Source organism: Trachypithecus francoisi, unplaced genomic scaffold (assembly GCF_009764315.1).
Source record: "Trachypithecus francoisi isolate TF-2019V2 unplaced genomic scaffold, Tfra_2.0 Lachesis_group12, whole genome shotgun sequence".
NCBI classification, from domain to species: domain Eukaryota; kingdom Metazoa; phylum Chordata; class Mammalia; order Primates; family Cercopithecidae; genus Trachypithecus; species Trachypithecus francoisi.
This window is the reverse complement of record NW_022681457.1, coordinates 35,801,179-35,816,752: the sequence shown is the minus strand read 5'-3', so window position 1 is coordinate 35,816,752 and position 15,574 is coordinate 35,801,179. Positions and strand designations below refer to the sequence as shown.

Sequence of the window (15,574 nt, the reverse complement as noted above, 5' to 3'; positions counted from 1 at the left end):
TATTTAAGGAAGAGTTATATTCTGTTTAAAATGAGATCTTTAAAGATATAGAATTATTTTTAATCATTACTAATAATATGTTAGGTACCAGATAATGTAATCCATGTACTGGAAAAATTGGGTTGTGAATAGAATTGTATTGAAATGTAAATAAGAATTAATCAAATACATTTTTGGAGAGATTTTCAAATAAAATGAAAACTGTATACTCTAAAATTTCCCCATGTCCTTTCTTTTACTTATTCTACCTAGTTTCAATTATTACAATACACAAACTAGCATTGTTTTTTCCTCAATTTGAAACTATAACCTGCTCTAAAATCTCATGGAAGTTTGCAACACCTCTTTTTTACTCAATTCTACAAAAGTTGCTACCAGGTATCCACTGTAGTGTAGCTAAGAGTAGGCATCATTAATTTACACATTGGTGCTTCCAATCTTGGTAATGACAGACCTTAGACTATTAGACAGTTCTTGAACTAAGGGAACATAAGCTTTCTATTATCTTTTTTGTCATGTGTTCTTAAACTGGACACTTGCAGCATAATATATTCAGGTGCCCCATTTCTCGGCTACTTTGTGTATGGAAGAGAAATGTCACATTTATTATATTTATACAATATGTTTCCTGTGTTTATTTTCTTTTTGGATTCTTTCCCATGTAGCAAGGGTATTTTCATTTCTAGTTCTCTCTCTTAAGATAAAGTAAGATTGGTATCAAATGCAGGGTAGTAGCAATTTTTCAAACAGCAGTTAAACCTGCCAGTCACTTAAAGGGGTTATCTTTTTTAAGTAACTTTTTAGAGTTACTTTTTCGTAACTATTTCTGGTAAAACTTATGTTAAACCATTTGAACCATGCCCCTTTCTCCATGGTTTTTCTTGTTAACCAGTACTTAAAGCAGAGTTCAAGTGCTACTCGATAGTTTACCCACTTTGAGGACAACACTATTTACTTTCCATATGTGGATTGCTGTACACATTAACCTCCCCCTAAGATGAAGGCTTTGTTTACTACGTTAATGAAAGGCTGTGCTGCCAAACACTAGAGCTAACAATTTTCATTCAAACAAATAAGGGCGACTCTTTCTGTTTGTGTTTTAGTATAATCTCTTTGAATATTATCTGAAAAAGGTAAGATCTGGATTGGCACTCTGATTTGTATCATTCAAAATGTGAAAACAAAATTACAATTTTATAGAGCTCTAACTAAGCTACTTTGGGAAACTCAAACTAGGAAGGGTTGAAAATGCAACTTGAATTTGAAAGACAGCAAAGTTCAGTATAAAGTGTTTACTCTTGATCTAGAAATAAGATAGAGGCAATTGTTACCACTGCTAACGCTCCTTAATTTTTAAAGATAAATCACTATCTCTCGGGAAAATAAATATCTAGTACAATAATCCATCTGACTTTTATAACCAGGTACTTATTTAATTTTTCAATTGTGGAGAGCTCTATGGCTCCTCAGATAATCTATTCCAATTTTCAATAATGCTCTGAGAAATTATTATTATTAGATGAGATTTATTAATATACATTTGTCTCCCCCACTTCTATACCTATTATAGATTATTTTTTCTTAGCTTCTTCCCTCTAAATTACATAAGGATGGCTCTTTTGTTGCTGTTTTGGGTTTTTTTGTGTGTGTGTGATGTAGAATCAACAGAACAGGTAGATAGATGTATCTGAGTAAAGATATAATTATTCTTACCAGACGTTTATGTTTTGATTTTGTGTGTGTGACAAATTGAGAAATTCATAAATTGATAGAGACAACAAAAAATTCACAGAATCTAAGACACCAAAAATTCAGAGAAACTAAATTCAGAGAATCATGATAAACAGTTTATAAAGAGATGCAAGAGTTGTGAAGGGTTGCTGAGTGAGAAGATTTGGAGTAACAGAAAGATGTTAAAGAATTCAGGAAGAAAAGAAGAGAATGTTGAATGAGTTATTGGGCAAAGTCCTGTAGAAAATACAAGCTACACGTTTCTTTTAAAATTATTTCTGGTTGTTGGACTGTCTCCAAAGAATGGAGCTTTGTTTTACATCATATTGAACTGAAGTTTCTAAATCTCCACTCATTCCTTCTGCTATTTCTCTTTGGCTATATTCATTCAACATTTAACAAATAATTATTGAGTATCTACTGAGTGTCAGAGAACATTCTCAGCATTGAGTGAAAAAAGAAAAGCAAAGTCCTTACCCTCGTGGATTCGATTGTAGGAAGAAAAAACAAATCTTAACCCATGTTAGCAAGCAAAATTGTGATAAATTTTATAAATAAAACAAGTAGGATGTTGAGATAGAGAATAATAGGAGGAAGACTATTTTTCATAAGATTGTTATGGACGGTTTTTCTGAGGAGATAATATTTAAAGTCCTGAAGGAAAAGGAGCTAGCCATGCATATTATAGGAAGGAGAATGTTGCAGGCAGAAGAAAGATCTTACACAAGGACCTGAGGCATGCAATAGCTTATTTTGTTTGGGGTTTGTTCAAGGGACTGCATGAAATCTAGTATAGCAGGACTATAATGAACCAGGTCAACAATAGCATGAGATGAGCTTGGCTGTGTGGTCAGGAACCATATTTTGATGATGTTCTATACCTCATAGAAAGGACTTAGCATCTTGAACAGTTGGAGGATTTAAAGCTAAAAGAGAAACATGATTGGATTTACATTTTGACAATGTAAATGTATATTATAAAAGCCAGGGTGAAGGCAGAGTCCAATAAGAGGTATTTGTGATTGACCAGAAATAGATGATTATAGCTGTAGAATGGAGAAGTAGCTGAAAATTTAGAGAAGGGAGCATATTTAAAATATATTTTGGAAATAACCTTGCCAAGATTTGCTGATAGTTTAGACATAAGGTTTCAGAAGAAGGGTTAAAGAACAAATTCTAAGTATTTCTGAGTTGAAAAAAATTATTTTTTAGCAGTATTTTTCAAAATGAAAAAGATGGATAGTGGAGGAGATAGGGACCCTGAATCTCCCTTTATCTTTTCTCTATGCTGGACTTAACTATAGCCTATTTATATAGGGCTTACATTTACAATAATTCAGTAGGTAGGCTGCTTACTATTCATGTTCTAGGTTATCTGAAATCATCTGAAAATATGTTTTCCTGATCTGACATAGTTCTTCGGAAGTGAATATGGTAAAACTATTGCTTCTTCCATTCTCAACGAAATGCTTAATACAGCTTAGGGTCACATCATAAATGAATTTCTAACTAATTTACTTTTAACTAAAATGTATTTTATAAATATAATATGTCTTATCACTCATGTTTTTAAATCACCATCATGTACCCCAGTGATTAAGTATATTTTGCCCAAGTGCAATATTTATTTCTGTTTTACTTAATCCACTTAATTTACTCCAGGCTGTTGACACTATCTTAGATTTTTGTTCGGTATTAATTGATTTTGGTTTTTTATTATTTCATTGGAAAATGTAGCAACCATTTCTTTTATATTTTACTTCTCATTTATATAAACATTGATCAGAATGGAGCTGAAAACAGAACCATGTATCATGACATTGGATACCTCCCTTCAGCTTGGCATCATTTTATTAATCTTCAGTCTTTCATGGTCACTCAGCATTTCTGATCTCTATCTAAAAGTAATGAAAGATTTTATCAAACATACCGCTGAATACAGGTTTATCATGCCAAGGATATTTGAACCTGAATTAATTTTGACCATGTTAAAAATGAAATTGCATCTCATATAATTAGCTTATTGTCAACTTATAATATTCCTTGATTATTATTCCTTTACTAAGTGCTACCAAATATCCTTAAAATATTTTCTGCAATTATTGAGGACCAGCGTTAAGTCTAAGGTAAGGTAGGTAATCGAATATACTTTCTGTTATCGAAAATGAGATCGTTATTAGAACATTCCCAGTCTTCTGATAACTTTTCCTTCTCTATGATCTCAAAGATCAATCAGTAAGTGCACACATTCTCTTTCCTTTCTTGCATTACATATAACAGAAAAGCCCATTTCTTTACTTTTGCAGTTTGTGTAAGCCTCAGTTCCTTTAGAGGTTTAAATTTTTTGATCATCTTTCTTTTTTTTTTTTTTTTTTTTTTTTTTTTTTTTTGAGACGGAGTCTCACTCTGTCACCCAGGCTGGAGTGCTGTGGCCGGATCTCAGCTCACTGCAAGCTCCGCCTCCCGGGTTCACGCCATTCTCCTGTCTCAGCCTCCCGGTAGCTGGGACTACAGGTGCCGCCACGTCGCCCGGCTAGTTTTTTGTAGTTTTTAGTAGAGACGGGGTTTCACCGTGTTAGCCAGGATAGCCTCGATCTCTGACCTCGTGATCCGCCCATCTCGGCCTCCCAAAGTGCTGGGATTACAGGCTTGAGCCACCGCGCCCGGCCTTTGATCATCTTTCTATAGATTTGTTCCCCTGTCATATATGTACCCTTTGTCATGAATTCTTCTTTTCTAAAAACAAGGAAGGAAGTATTTTTATAAAACGTGACAAACAATGACAGCCAGATACATGAAAAAGGATAATTAGGAGAAATGAAGTAAATATGTTTCTAAAAGGAGCTAACTAGCGATCTACTTAATTTCTGACCCTTTACATTTCATGAATCTATGAATTAACTGTATTTGTGATAGAGTTTGGATATCTCAAATTTGGCAGATTTTTGGAGGGAGAGTTCTCGTTTTTTTCAGGGGAATCTAAAGGTGTAAGTGCTAGTGGAAACAGGATCACTGAACGTACTCATTATTTTATCATGGGTAGGATAAAAGTGAGATATATAGAAGAAAGAAATGACACATTTCTATGGTTCAAATGCAATTTGAGGTTATTTTCAACATGTGATGAATTGCATTGTTAGGAGGGAGAAACAGAGAGAAGTTTCCAAATAGAGCAAAATTCTTAGAAGTAGGAAAATACAAGAGTGATGATGTAACATGAAGAGGACTTGCAGAAGAATTTGAGGCTGAAAAAGTATTTAGAGTTGTTGTTACAAACTGGATTGCAAAATAGTGCCACACATTGTATTTTGTCGTACTTATCTAATAGAAAAACCAAGGCCTAAATGAAAATAGAAGCAGCATTACTTAAAATTGTGTCATATTTTGACAATATGTTTTGGTATTGTGACTTCTTTAATTTTAATTATCCTTGGCAAGATTGAAAAATTTTTAAATGTAAAGAGAATATATGAGCTTAAAAGTCCTTATTTGTGTTTCCAGCGACATGAGGTGATTTTATCACATAAAGAATGAAAAAACATTGTCTTGTGTAAGAGTTGATAAGTGAAGAATTTTTAAATGAAAAATAAAAACAGGTTTATTCCAGGAACAGATGATACTTAACACCTATAATGAGCATTAGAAAGCCCTTACCCTATGAGTCACTGCTTGAAGACAAATTGTTTTTGATAAGTAAATTAGAGAATATCACATACAACATTTAAGTAATAGAAACTCAGAAAATTGTAAGTACAGGGGACTGAGGCACATATCCAAGTGTCTTTTCTAAATTATCAAATAAAGGAGATTTGAACAGCTAACAGGTCAAAGTAGTGGGGGAAATGTGAGGATGAATTCTCTATTTGAAAATTCTGTCAGCTGTGACATATCAGAGAGTTTACCTGACTTTCTTCTTCTTAAACAAACATGGTGCCATTCACTGAAACTAGGACTAAGAACTAATATATTTGGAGGAAAAAAATATGGTTTTGATTCTCTTGAGTATGAGATGTCCATGTGAAAGAGCTCAGTTTATGGTTGTTATGATTATTAAATGAGTTAATAGTCATAAAGAACTTCACAATGGCAAATGATAAGCACTATGTAAATGTTCCAGAAACAAATACACAAAAGCAAAGACCTCAGAAAGATCTACGTGAAAATAGATATTTGTGAGTCTTCAGAAGTTAGATCAGTGTTTCTTACCAAAGAAAGTATCATATTCCGAGAAAGTTTTTTAATATATAAACAGATACCCTCATCTAACCTTCTGAACTTTTTCTCTATGATAGAGACTATTGGTTGCCTACCAATATATACTGTGTTATTCTACCATGGTAAAGGGCCCAAATTTCATTCCAGGCAGCAAAACGCCTAGCATTCCTTACCCTCCCCTTCATAGCGGGATACGGGGCCAATGAGATATTCAACAGAAGTTATTTGAAGAACCTCTGGAAAAGCTCCTTAAGATACATGGCCTGTGTCCTATTGTCATTTCCCTTGTCCTCCAACTTCTGACTGAAACGGTGTTTGGAGCTCTAGTAGCTATTTTGATTCATGTGAAAAGTTTGAGGATAGTACCCATGCAGATACACTAAGAGATGATAAAGGAATTTTGAAAGAGCCTTTGCCCCTGATAACTTGATGAAAGCTCCATAACAGTCCTGGATGAACTGTGAAGAGGAAAGTAGATAACACTGTTTCTAAAACATCCCACCCGGTTCACAGCTACTATACAGTTACATTCCACAATGCCTCTGTTCCCCATGAAGCTCCTCTTCAATATTCTACTTGCTACTCTTCTTCCCACACATAGCTGATCCATTTGTCCCTTTTTTTTTTTTTTTCCTGAGACGGAGTCTCACTCTTTTGCCCAGGCTGGCATGCAATGGCTCAATCTCACCTCACTGCAATCTCCACCTCCTGGGTTCAAGTGATCCCCCTGCCTTGGCCTCCTGAGTAGCTGGGGTTACAGGCATGCACCACCACACCTGGCTAATTTTCATATTTCTAGTAGAGACATGGTTTCGCCATGTTGACCAGGCTGAGCTCGAACTCCTGACCTCAGTTGATCCACCTGCCTTGGCCTCCCAAAGCGCTGGGGTTACAGGCATGAGCCCCTGCACCTGGCCCATTTGTAGTTTTAAAACGTGATAATTCTGGTCCCATTTCTCCCTTCCTTTCTTTCTGTGTTATTGTCCCTCCTTTTCCTCCTGCATGTTACTGCCTTTAAGTGCTCTGTGAAATAATTTTGTCCCTCCCTTTATTACTCTTAATCTTCCTTCAGGCTTTCTGGGGAAAACTATCTTGCTTCTCTTTGTTTATTCCTTATTTTCCCTCTTCCCTTGTTCCTTTTGTCACGGCATTCTCCTGGCAGGTCTCTCTTTCCCTCAATCTCTCTTATGGCATTGGCCAATATTAGTAGAAAGACCGATTGTTAAAATTATACACAATGGAGCTTTAAAAATTTTTTTCTTAACCCTGCCTACCTCACAGGTTTTTGTTTTTGTATTTTAAATGAAAGTCAATCATGATAATGTATAATTCATGTGAGAACACTTGGAGAACTCTAAAACACATGAGATATTATCATTGTCATTGCTTTTATTTTCACAGAATATATATTATCCTGTTGATTTAAAAACTTCCAGTGAACACAGAAAACATGTTTCCTCTATTTTATGTGAATTAAAACCAAAAGATCTTGGCATGAAATCAAAAACATCAAGACATCTCATTCAAAAAGGTTAGTTATATGAATTTTTAATTGTATTTAATAAATATATTTTGATGAAGAGTAAATAATGTAATTAGAAATTGGGCATGTTGATTGGCAAGTATAAATCCAAAAGTCTAATGAAATATGTGTTGAGACTTCTAGATAAAAAATCCATATCTTGGAGCAAATGAAGCCAGACACAAAAGAGTACATGTAATCCATGTATAAAAAGCTAAAAAATGATAATTATCTTCATAGGGGAGTAGTGAGTAGAAGAAATTACAGACAGGCATCTAGGATTTTGATAATATTATGTCTTGATCTGTGTGATGGTTATACGAGTTGGAAGAATTCATCCAGCTATACACCTGTGATTTGTTCACTTTTCTCTATATATTCTCTATTCCCATTAAAAATATTACAGCAATGTTAAAAAATTATATCTTATTCAATAATTTCCAAATATACATATTCAGAAGGTTATTTTATGGATATCAAGAACCTCATTTGGGGTAGAAGTTGGGAATTATGAGAAATTTTTGTTAGCAAGAATCATTGAACTGATAGCTTTGTTACTGTATGACTATGTCAGCATTGTACCTCCTTCAGGAAATCTGTCAAGTATCAGAATAATTACTGCAAATTAGTTAAAATTTATAAGTTATTAAATTTCTTTCAGACTTTCGACATACTGATTTTTGTTGAATAAAAATGCATATTGTCTTACATTATCACTGATAAAATTTTAGTTTTAAATGTGATCTTGTTTTTGTCTTACAAAATTTGTTCTGGTAAAATTTGTCATGATTAGATATGCTTTTCTTTATCTTTCACAGAAGAATCATAAAATCACTTTTGTAAAATAATTTGAAGGTCTTATTTTTCTTAAGGGCTTCTGCTCATTCTTAAATATTCAAATCTTTCTTTTTAAATCCCATGATGGTGTCTTTATCCCATTTGATTTTCTCTTCTTTGCAAATGAATTGGTCAAACTCTGTTAGTTCCTCATTGCCAGTGGCTTTATTTCATCAGTTCTCCATTTTTACACATGTACTAATTTAATAAAACTATTTTTTTTAAAAAAAGAATGGACTGTTCAACTGTATGGAAGGCCAGTTGAAAAGACTTTGTGTGTGTGGTCTTTTGGTTTGTTTGTTTGTTTTAAAACTGTCTCACTCTGTCACCTAAGTTTGAGTGCAGTGGAGTGATTATAGCTCAGTGCACCCTCGACCCCCTGGGATCAAGCGATCCTCCACCTCAGCCTCCTAAGTCGCTGGGACTACAGGCATATGCCACCATGCACAGCTATCTTTTGGATTTCTTGTAGAGATGAAATTTCACCATGTTGCCCAGGCTGGTCTTGAACTCCTGAGCTCAGGCAATCAACTGCCTCGGCCTCCCAAACTGCTGGGATTATAAGCGTGAGCCATCTCACCTGGCCAAAAGTCTTGGAATATGAAAACTAAATAGTATTTATTGAATCTGGAATATAGATACCAACGGTGGCCTTGACAAAAGCAAATTCAATGAAGTAGCAGAGAGAGGAACCATGTTGGAGAAGGTTAAGAGGGAATAGAAGTAAAGAAGTAAATGCATTGACAATATTTAATGCTTTTGAGGTATTTTAAACTTTATGATTTTTATGCTGTCAATAATCTCAAGGCATTGAGAAAAAGAAATCAACCTTCTGAGTATCAAAAATTCTAAATTATGAGCCAAAGACATTTTTAGTGTTATCAATATTTTGTTATATTTATCCTTTGAAAATGTATTAAGTATATATAAATTATAAAGAACATTATGGTCAGAATATTTGAATAATCAAAATTTCATACCAAAAGTTAATTCTGGATATCATAAATTCTAGCTATTACTCCTGCCTTCTAAGGTAAAGGGAATTTGAGCAAATGACTGAGGATTAATTTTTTTTTCAAAATGGTACAGTCTGCTAATAGGTACCTACTTCCAACTAGGCTAGATATCTCTTCATAATCAAAGCATAGATGTGAGCATAAATTGCCCCACAATATGGATCATCTCTCAGTAGACCTATTTCCTAGATACTATTACTCCTGAGCACTGATTATGTTTTCTTCTTTGTTCACAAGCCCAAATATGAAGAAATGTAAGAATGTGATAAAAATTAATCTCTCTCAATTAAAAAAAATATATATATATGCATAAAAGCATTTTATTTATAATTTTAGGAGGTTCATGGGATCACCAAAGCCCATCTATGGTCCTTAAATTAGTTGGTAAGAACAAGAATCACATAATGTAGCTAACACACGAGATTTTATACTGCCTCTAAAATCTCGAAGAAAAGCGCACCTCAGTAAGTAATGGTTCTGGTATTATCAATTACAAATCTTGCACATTTTTGTATCTTCATTTGTTGAGCTATTCCTAAACATTAGACATTATATAAGACTTACTTGAGATATATGCGATGCTTAATGTTTCTGATGGAGCATAGATTAGTTTGAGTGCTATTCATATCACCTATTACCGTAATTCCAACTTTTAGATATCATTCTTAAATACTGATATTTGTGTGGCTAAATATAATGGTGATAATCAAACTACCTATAAGAGTAATATATGATTTGTTAATTTTTAATTGGAAATAACATGTTATTCTATATATTTTCTAATGCTTATATTGTTAATATAAGGTCAGCCTGAATAATTAATATATTGCTGAGTGTTACAACTCCTATATGGGACCATATTATTCCATTTTCTCACCTAGACTTTCAAAGTTGGCAAAACTTTTTAAATATTTATTAGGTAAATACACTAATGAATGGGACCCATGCCATTTGTACTATAACTACATGTCCCAGTTTGGCCCTAGAGAGTCTCAGTGTGTGTCTGTTGTCCTGGTGCATAACAGTGCCTTTCAGTCTTGAACATGCTCCAGTCTAAATGACATGTTTATTGTTATACAAAACATATGTGCCTTACTTTTTCTTCTTCCTAAATCAGTTTAACATTATTGGATTGTCAAATTAGAATGACACAAACCAAAGATCTTACCTCAGTATGAAACTGTACTAATAACATCAAGAATACAATCAAGAGACTCAAATGAAACAAGGAGACATCTGGGATATCAAGGGTAGCTTTCTAGGTCCTCTCTTCCCTTGGAGAATATGCACTTCTGACCCAGGAAAACGAAGTCTCTAGTGAGGATTATGAGTTTACTTCCAACAGAGGCAATTTTACATTACGAAGTATTTTCACTTGATTTTCCAGAGGATTGTGTAGTTTATTGATATTTTCCAGGGAACACACCTCACAGACTCTGTGTTTATTTCACAGAAGCAATTCTGGCAAGTCCCAGTGGCTCATGCCTGTAATCTCAGAGTTTTGGGGGACCAAGATGGGAGGAACATTTGAGGTTTGCAGGATGCAGTGAGCTATGATCGTGCTATTGTACTTTAGCCTGAGTGACTTAGCGAGACCCTGTCACTAAAAAATTATATAACTATATATAACTAGATGGATGATAGATGGTAGTTATATATACATACAAGCAATTTACCTATCTAACAAACTATATATATAACTATAAAATTTGTATAGTTATATCTATATATGTGTGTGTGTGTGTATATATATGTGTGTGTATATATATAGCAAAGACAAGGAATCAATTACATATATATATATATAAACAATCTTTAGCCAGGGTCCATCCTGCCAAAGGCATGCAATAGATAAGGTGTCTTTCTCCTGAAAAATATAATTTGTCTATTTTTTCTGGAGTTCCAGTTGACATGGAGGTTAGATTACTTCACAGTCTTCTTTTCTTCCTACAGGCCCCTCATTTTATAAAATAAAAATGAGTGGATTACTGGACAGATACTTTAACTCCTTCCTCCTACCCCTTCAACAGATTTTGAAATTGAGAGGTATTTTATTATGCTTAGATTTCTTTTTACTAAATCATAAGTTATTGCTAAACAATTATATATATATACATATATGTATCATTTTAAGTTCAGGGGTACATATGCAGGTTTATTATGTGAGTAAATTATATGTCACAGGGGTTTGGTGTACAGATTATTTCCTCACCCAGGTAATAAGCATAGTGCCCAATACGTATTTTTTTGATCCTCTCCCTCTTGCCTCCCTCCACTCTCCAGTAGGGCCTAGTGTCTGTTGCTCCCTTCTTTGTATCCATCTGTACTTGATGTTTAGCTCCCATTTATAAGTGAGATCCTGTGGTATTTGATTTTCTATTCCTGCATTAGTTCACTTAGGATAATGGCCTCCAGCTCCATCCATCTTGCTGCAAAGAACATTATCTCATTATTTTGGGGGCTGCATAGTATTCCGTGTTGTTTATGTACCACATTTTAAAAATCCAGTCTACCACTGATGGGCATCTAGGTTGATTACATGTCTTTACTATTGAGAATAGTGCTGCGATGAACATGTGTACATGTGTCTTTGTGATAGAAAAATTTATATTCCTTTGAGTATGTGACCGATAATGGGATTGCTAGACCAAATAGTAATTCTATTTTATTTCAGAAATCGCCAAACTGCTTCCCATAATGGGTGAACTAATTTATATTCCCATCAGCAGTGTATAAACCTTTTCTTTTCTCCACAATCTTGCATTATCTGTTGTTTTTTGACTTTTTATAACCATTCTGACTGATTGATGTGAGATAGCATTTCACTGTGGTTTTGATTTGCATGTCTTTTTTTTTTTTTTTTTTTTTTTTTTTTTTTTTTGAGACGGAGTCTCTCTCGGTCACTGGGGCTGGAGTGCAGTGGCCGGATCTCAGTTCACTGCAACCTCCGCCTCCCAGGTTTACGCCATTCTCCTGCCTCAGCCTCCCGAGTAGCTGGGACTACAGGCGCCCGCCACCTCGCCCGGCTAGTTTTTTGTATTTTTTTGTAGAGACGGAGTTTCACCGTGTTAGCCAGGATGGTCTCGATCTCCCGACCTCGTGATCCGCCCGTCTCGGCCTCCCAAAGTGCTGGGATTTACAGGCTTGAGCCACCGCGCCCGGCCTGATTTGCATTTCTTTAATGATTAGTGATATTAGATAAATATTTTCATCAGCCCTAAGCATTCAACATTCAACTAGGGCATATGAAATCCTACTGTCATGGAGCTTGCATATTGTTGTAATGATGATATTACAACTTTCAGTGGAAATTTTGGAAGATTATGAAGTTCAAAGTCTCCATGTACCTACTTGGAACTTGTGACTAAGGATAGATATTATACTGTCTCATTTATATTATCAAATAAATGGTAATTTACTTGTATGTGACATTTTAGCTGCTGATTGAATTTGTTATAAATATTATCCAAAATTCCTGTTGTATTAATTAGCTAGTTTTTAATAATAGATGCTTTTATCATCTTTAACTTAAGGCCATTATTTCTCCTAACTTCTTTTTATAATGCTTATCCAAATTCTTTTATTTTTCTCTACAAAAATGATATAACACTATAGATCAGACATTTTAAAATAATGCTATACTTCATGAATACCTATTCCATCGGCTGCTGAAGCATTTTCAGTATTAAAAATTAACATACAAACTTATTGATTTATACTGAAACGATGTGGCATACAAGGCTGAAATTGAAACCTTAAAAGTGTGTGTTCTGTTAGTGATTTTTAACCCTTTATAGTAAGTATAGCTGGAGAATGGGCCAATCTTCTACAGCTATTTCAAAGTACCATTTATATTTCAGATGCAGTTATAAAGAAGTAAATTCAAATACTTTCCAGAAAATGCTAGCTGCTACATAAAAGATATTTCTGAGAAAAAAACCTGCTACTTCCTATTCAGAAAAAAAGGTCAAAAGTTTAATTATTTGAGGGTCATTGTATCATAGTGCCTGTGATCAGATTTATGCAGGATTTAGTTATTTTACCTTTATTATATACTTTTTCTTGCTCCAAATCCACTTATATCTGAAATGAAGACTCTAAAGGTGATTTTATGGTTTCCATTGAAACACGTTACATTTTCTGTCTCCACCATTTTTCTTCCAAATTCATCCAATTTATCACATCTTTCTGATTTCAATTCACTTGTGCTTTATGCAATTTTAACAGTGCTTTTTTTTTTTTTTTTTTTAACCATTCTCCTAGATTGTTTGCTGGAATGACTGAATTTTAGTCTAGGATATAAAATAGTATCAACTAAATTACTTCAGATGAGCAATTAGAGCATACTCAAGCATATAAAACTAGAAATCTTTGCCACCAGATGTTAAATTAGAAGCAAACAAGCAAACAAACCAAAAATGTGTTTTGTTTTTGTGTCTGTGTAATATTTCAAATTGCTTTTAAAATATTTTAAATGCTTTTACTACTGAGAACAGAGAGAAAGAAGGTGAAATTTAAATCAGATATGTTTGCATTTATTTTGTAGTTTTAAGCACCAGTGCCACATATTCCATGTGCTCCCCTGCATTGCCCAGCTTCCCATGCAGGTATGTAAAAATTATGTGGTCGGTCTCTCTACTTGACTGTGAGCAAAAGTAAAAGTGATCATTTTGGAGTGAAAGCAATTAAAAGCATCATTCTATTTCCCTGCTATGCAGATCTTAGAGGCCACATGTTCCATTAATATAGCTGCAAGGTCCTCCTGACCCACGTTGTTTCTTAGATGAGAAATAAAGAAACCTTCACTGTGTTAAACTGTTGAGATTACAGGGTTTATCTGTGAGGGAAGTTAGGATTAATCATGCTATTAAATACAGAAATTAGTATCAAACAAAAAACATAAAATATGGCCTTATCTTTGTGATTAGTTATAGGAGATGAGAAAATTGATATCAGAGGCTGAAAAGATGGCAATCCAAGTTGTTTAGAGCAAAGAATGTCCCCATGATAACTTGGAAGGCAAACTATGTGCCTACTAATTTATGTCTCTAAAGGAGGAAGCTGGAAGACGGAATGTTGATTCTGTATGTTGGTTGTACTTGACTATGTTTGGCAAATTACCTTATAGCAAAAAGAGAGCTCAGAAAAGTAGCTGGTTTGCAAGACAAAATAAAAGAAAGTGAAGAGCTCCAAAATTAGAGCCTTGCACATTTGGAAAGCTGTCTGCTTCTAAATCACAAATAGTAAAACAATAAATTTAACAAATCTTTTAGACAAAGGCCCAAACTTCTTAAATGAAAATGATGACTCACAGCACAGTTTAGATTAAGCATATGGGCTTCCCATCTATTATTCTAGATTTATAGTAACTTCCATTAAATTGCTAGTGAGTTGTGGGAAGAAATTAAGAAAAAAAAAAAAAGCAGATATGAAAACTACATATGACTCCAAAAGAATTTTGGGTGTAATCAACCACATATGGAACTCGCAGAAGAAAATAGATCAGATATCTATAATTTTAAAGGAAAGATATTACCAGAGAACTTTAGCCTAAAATGCCTTTAAGCATTCAAGACTTAAATATACACTTGATCCCCTCATCTTCAGCACTAAAAAGTGCACTGAAAAAGCTTTTGTAGCCTCTGAGATAGGCAATTCCCTAATTCTCCACACCTTCAGAATGCAGGAAAACTCCACATGGAAAGCAGAATCAGGGACTAATTCAGGAACCACCTGTAACTGAAGGTAGAAGAAATTCACAAAGTGTGTACTTCCACTTGTGGTTAGTCTTTCCCTGTTCCACTTTTGTATATTTAATATGTATATGAATGGGTGGGGCAGAAGGCGGATGATTTCTCTTTTATTTCATAAGTCTCTGGACTAAAAACTTACCCAGACCTGATTGAGAGATACTGCACACAGAGATTCTGGAATTGATGGGATTTCAGTTGTCATTTTTTAGGAGTGTGTTCTACGTTTGGGGAAAAGGGATCAAAGGATCTTTGGTGACCTTTGGCAATAATTTTGTTCTTACAAAGTATTCTACTTGTTTCTCTACGTTTTCTAGCTTTCCTTAAATTTAATTGGGGTGACATAATTTATTACTGGTTAATAAATTCTGACTCAAATTAAGTGTGTCACTTCTGGGCTAAGCACACCATTCTCTTTATTTAGTTGCTTTAGCGTCCCTAGAGAGCTTATGTTTCAGATGGTATAGCTACATTATGTACGAAGAATGCTACCCCCTCCCCGA

The 15,574-nt window shown here is 34.3% G+C and overlaps 1 protein-coding gene across 2 annotated transcripts in view; it reads left to right on the top strand.

The window, feature by feature from the left end:
* Positions 1 to 15,574, top strand: part of LRRIQ3 (leucine rich repeats and IQ motif containing 3) — a 184,147-nt gene that overhangs the window by 125,828 nt on the left and 42,745 nt on the right. Inside the window, exons 6-7 of one of the 2 annotated variants that reach the window (XM_033225311.1) lie at positions 7,348 to 7,477; positions 11,275 to 11,367. In XM_033225311.1, coding sequence (XP_033081202.1) covers positions 7,348 to 7,477; positions 11,275 to 11,367 — 223 coding nt within the window. The remainder of the gene's footprint in view (positions 1 to 7,347; positions 7,478 to 11,274; positions 11,368 to 15,574) is intronic. The other variant, XM_033225312.1, reaches the window with a different exon arrangement.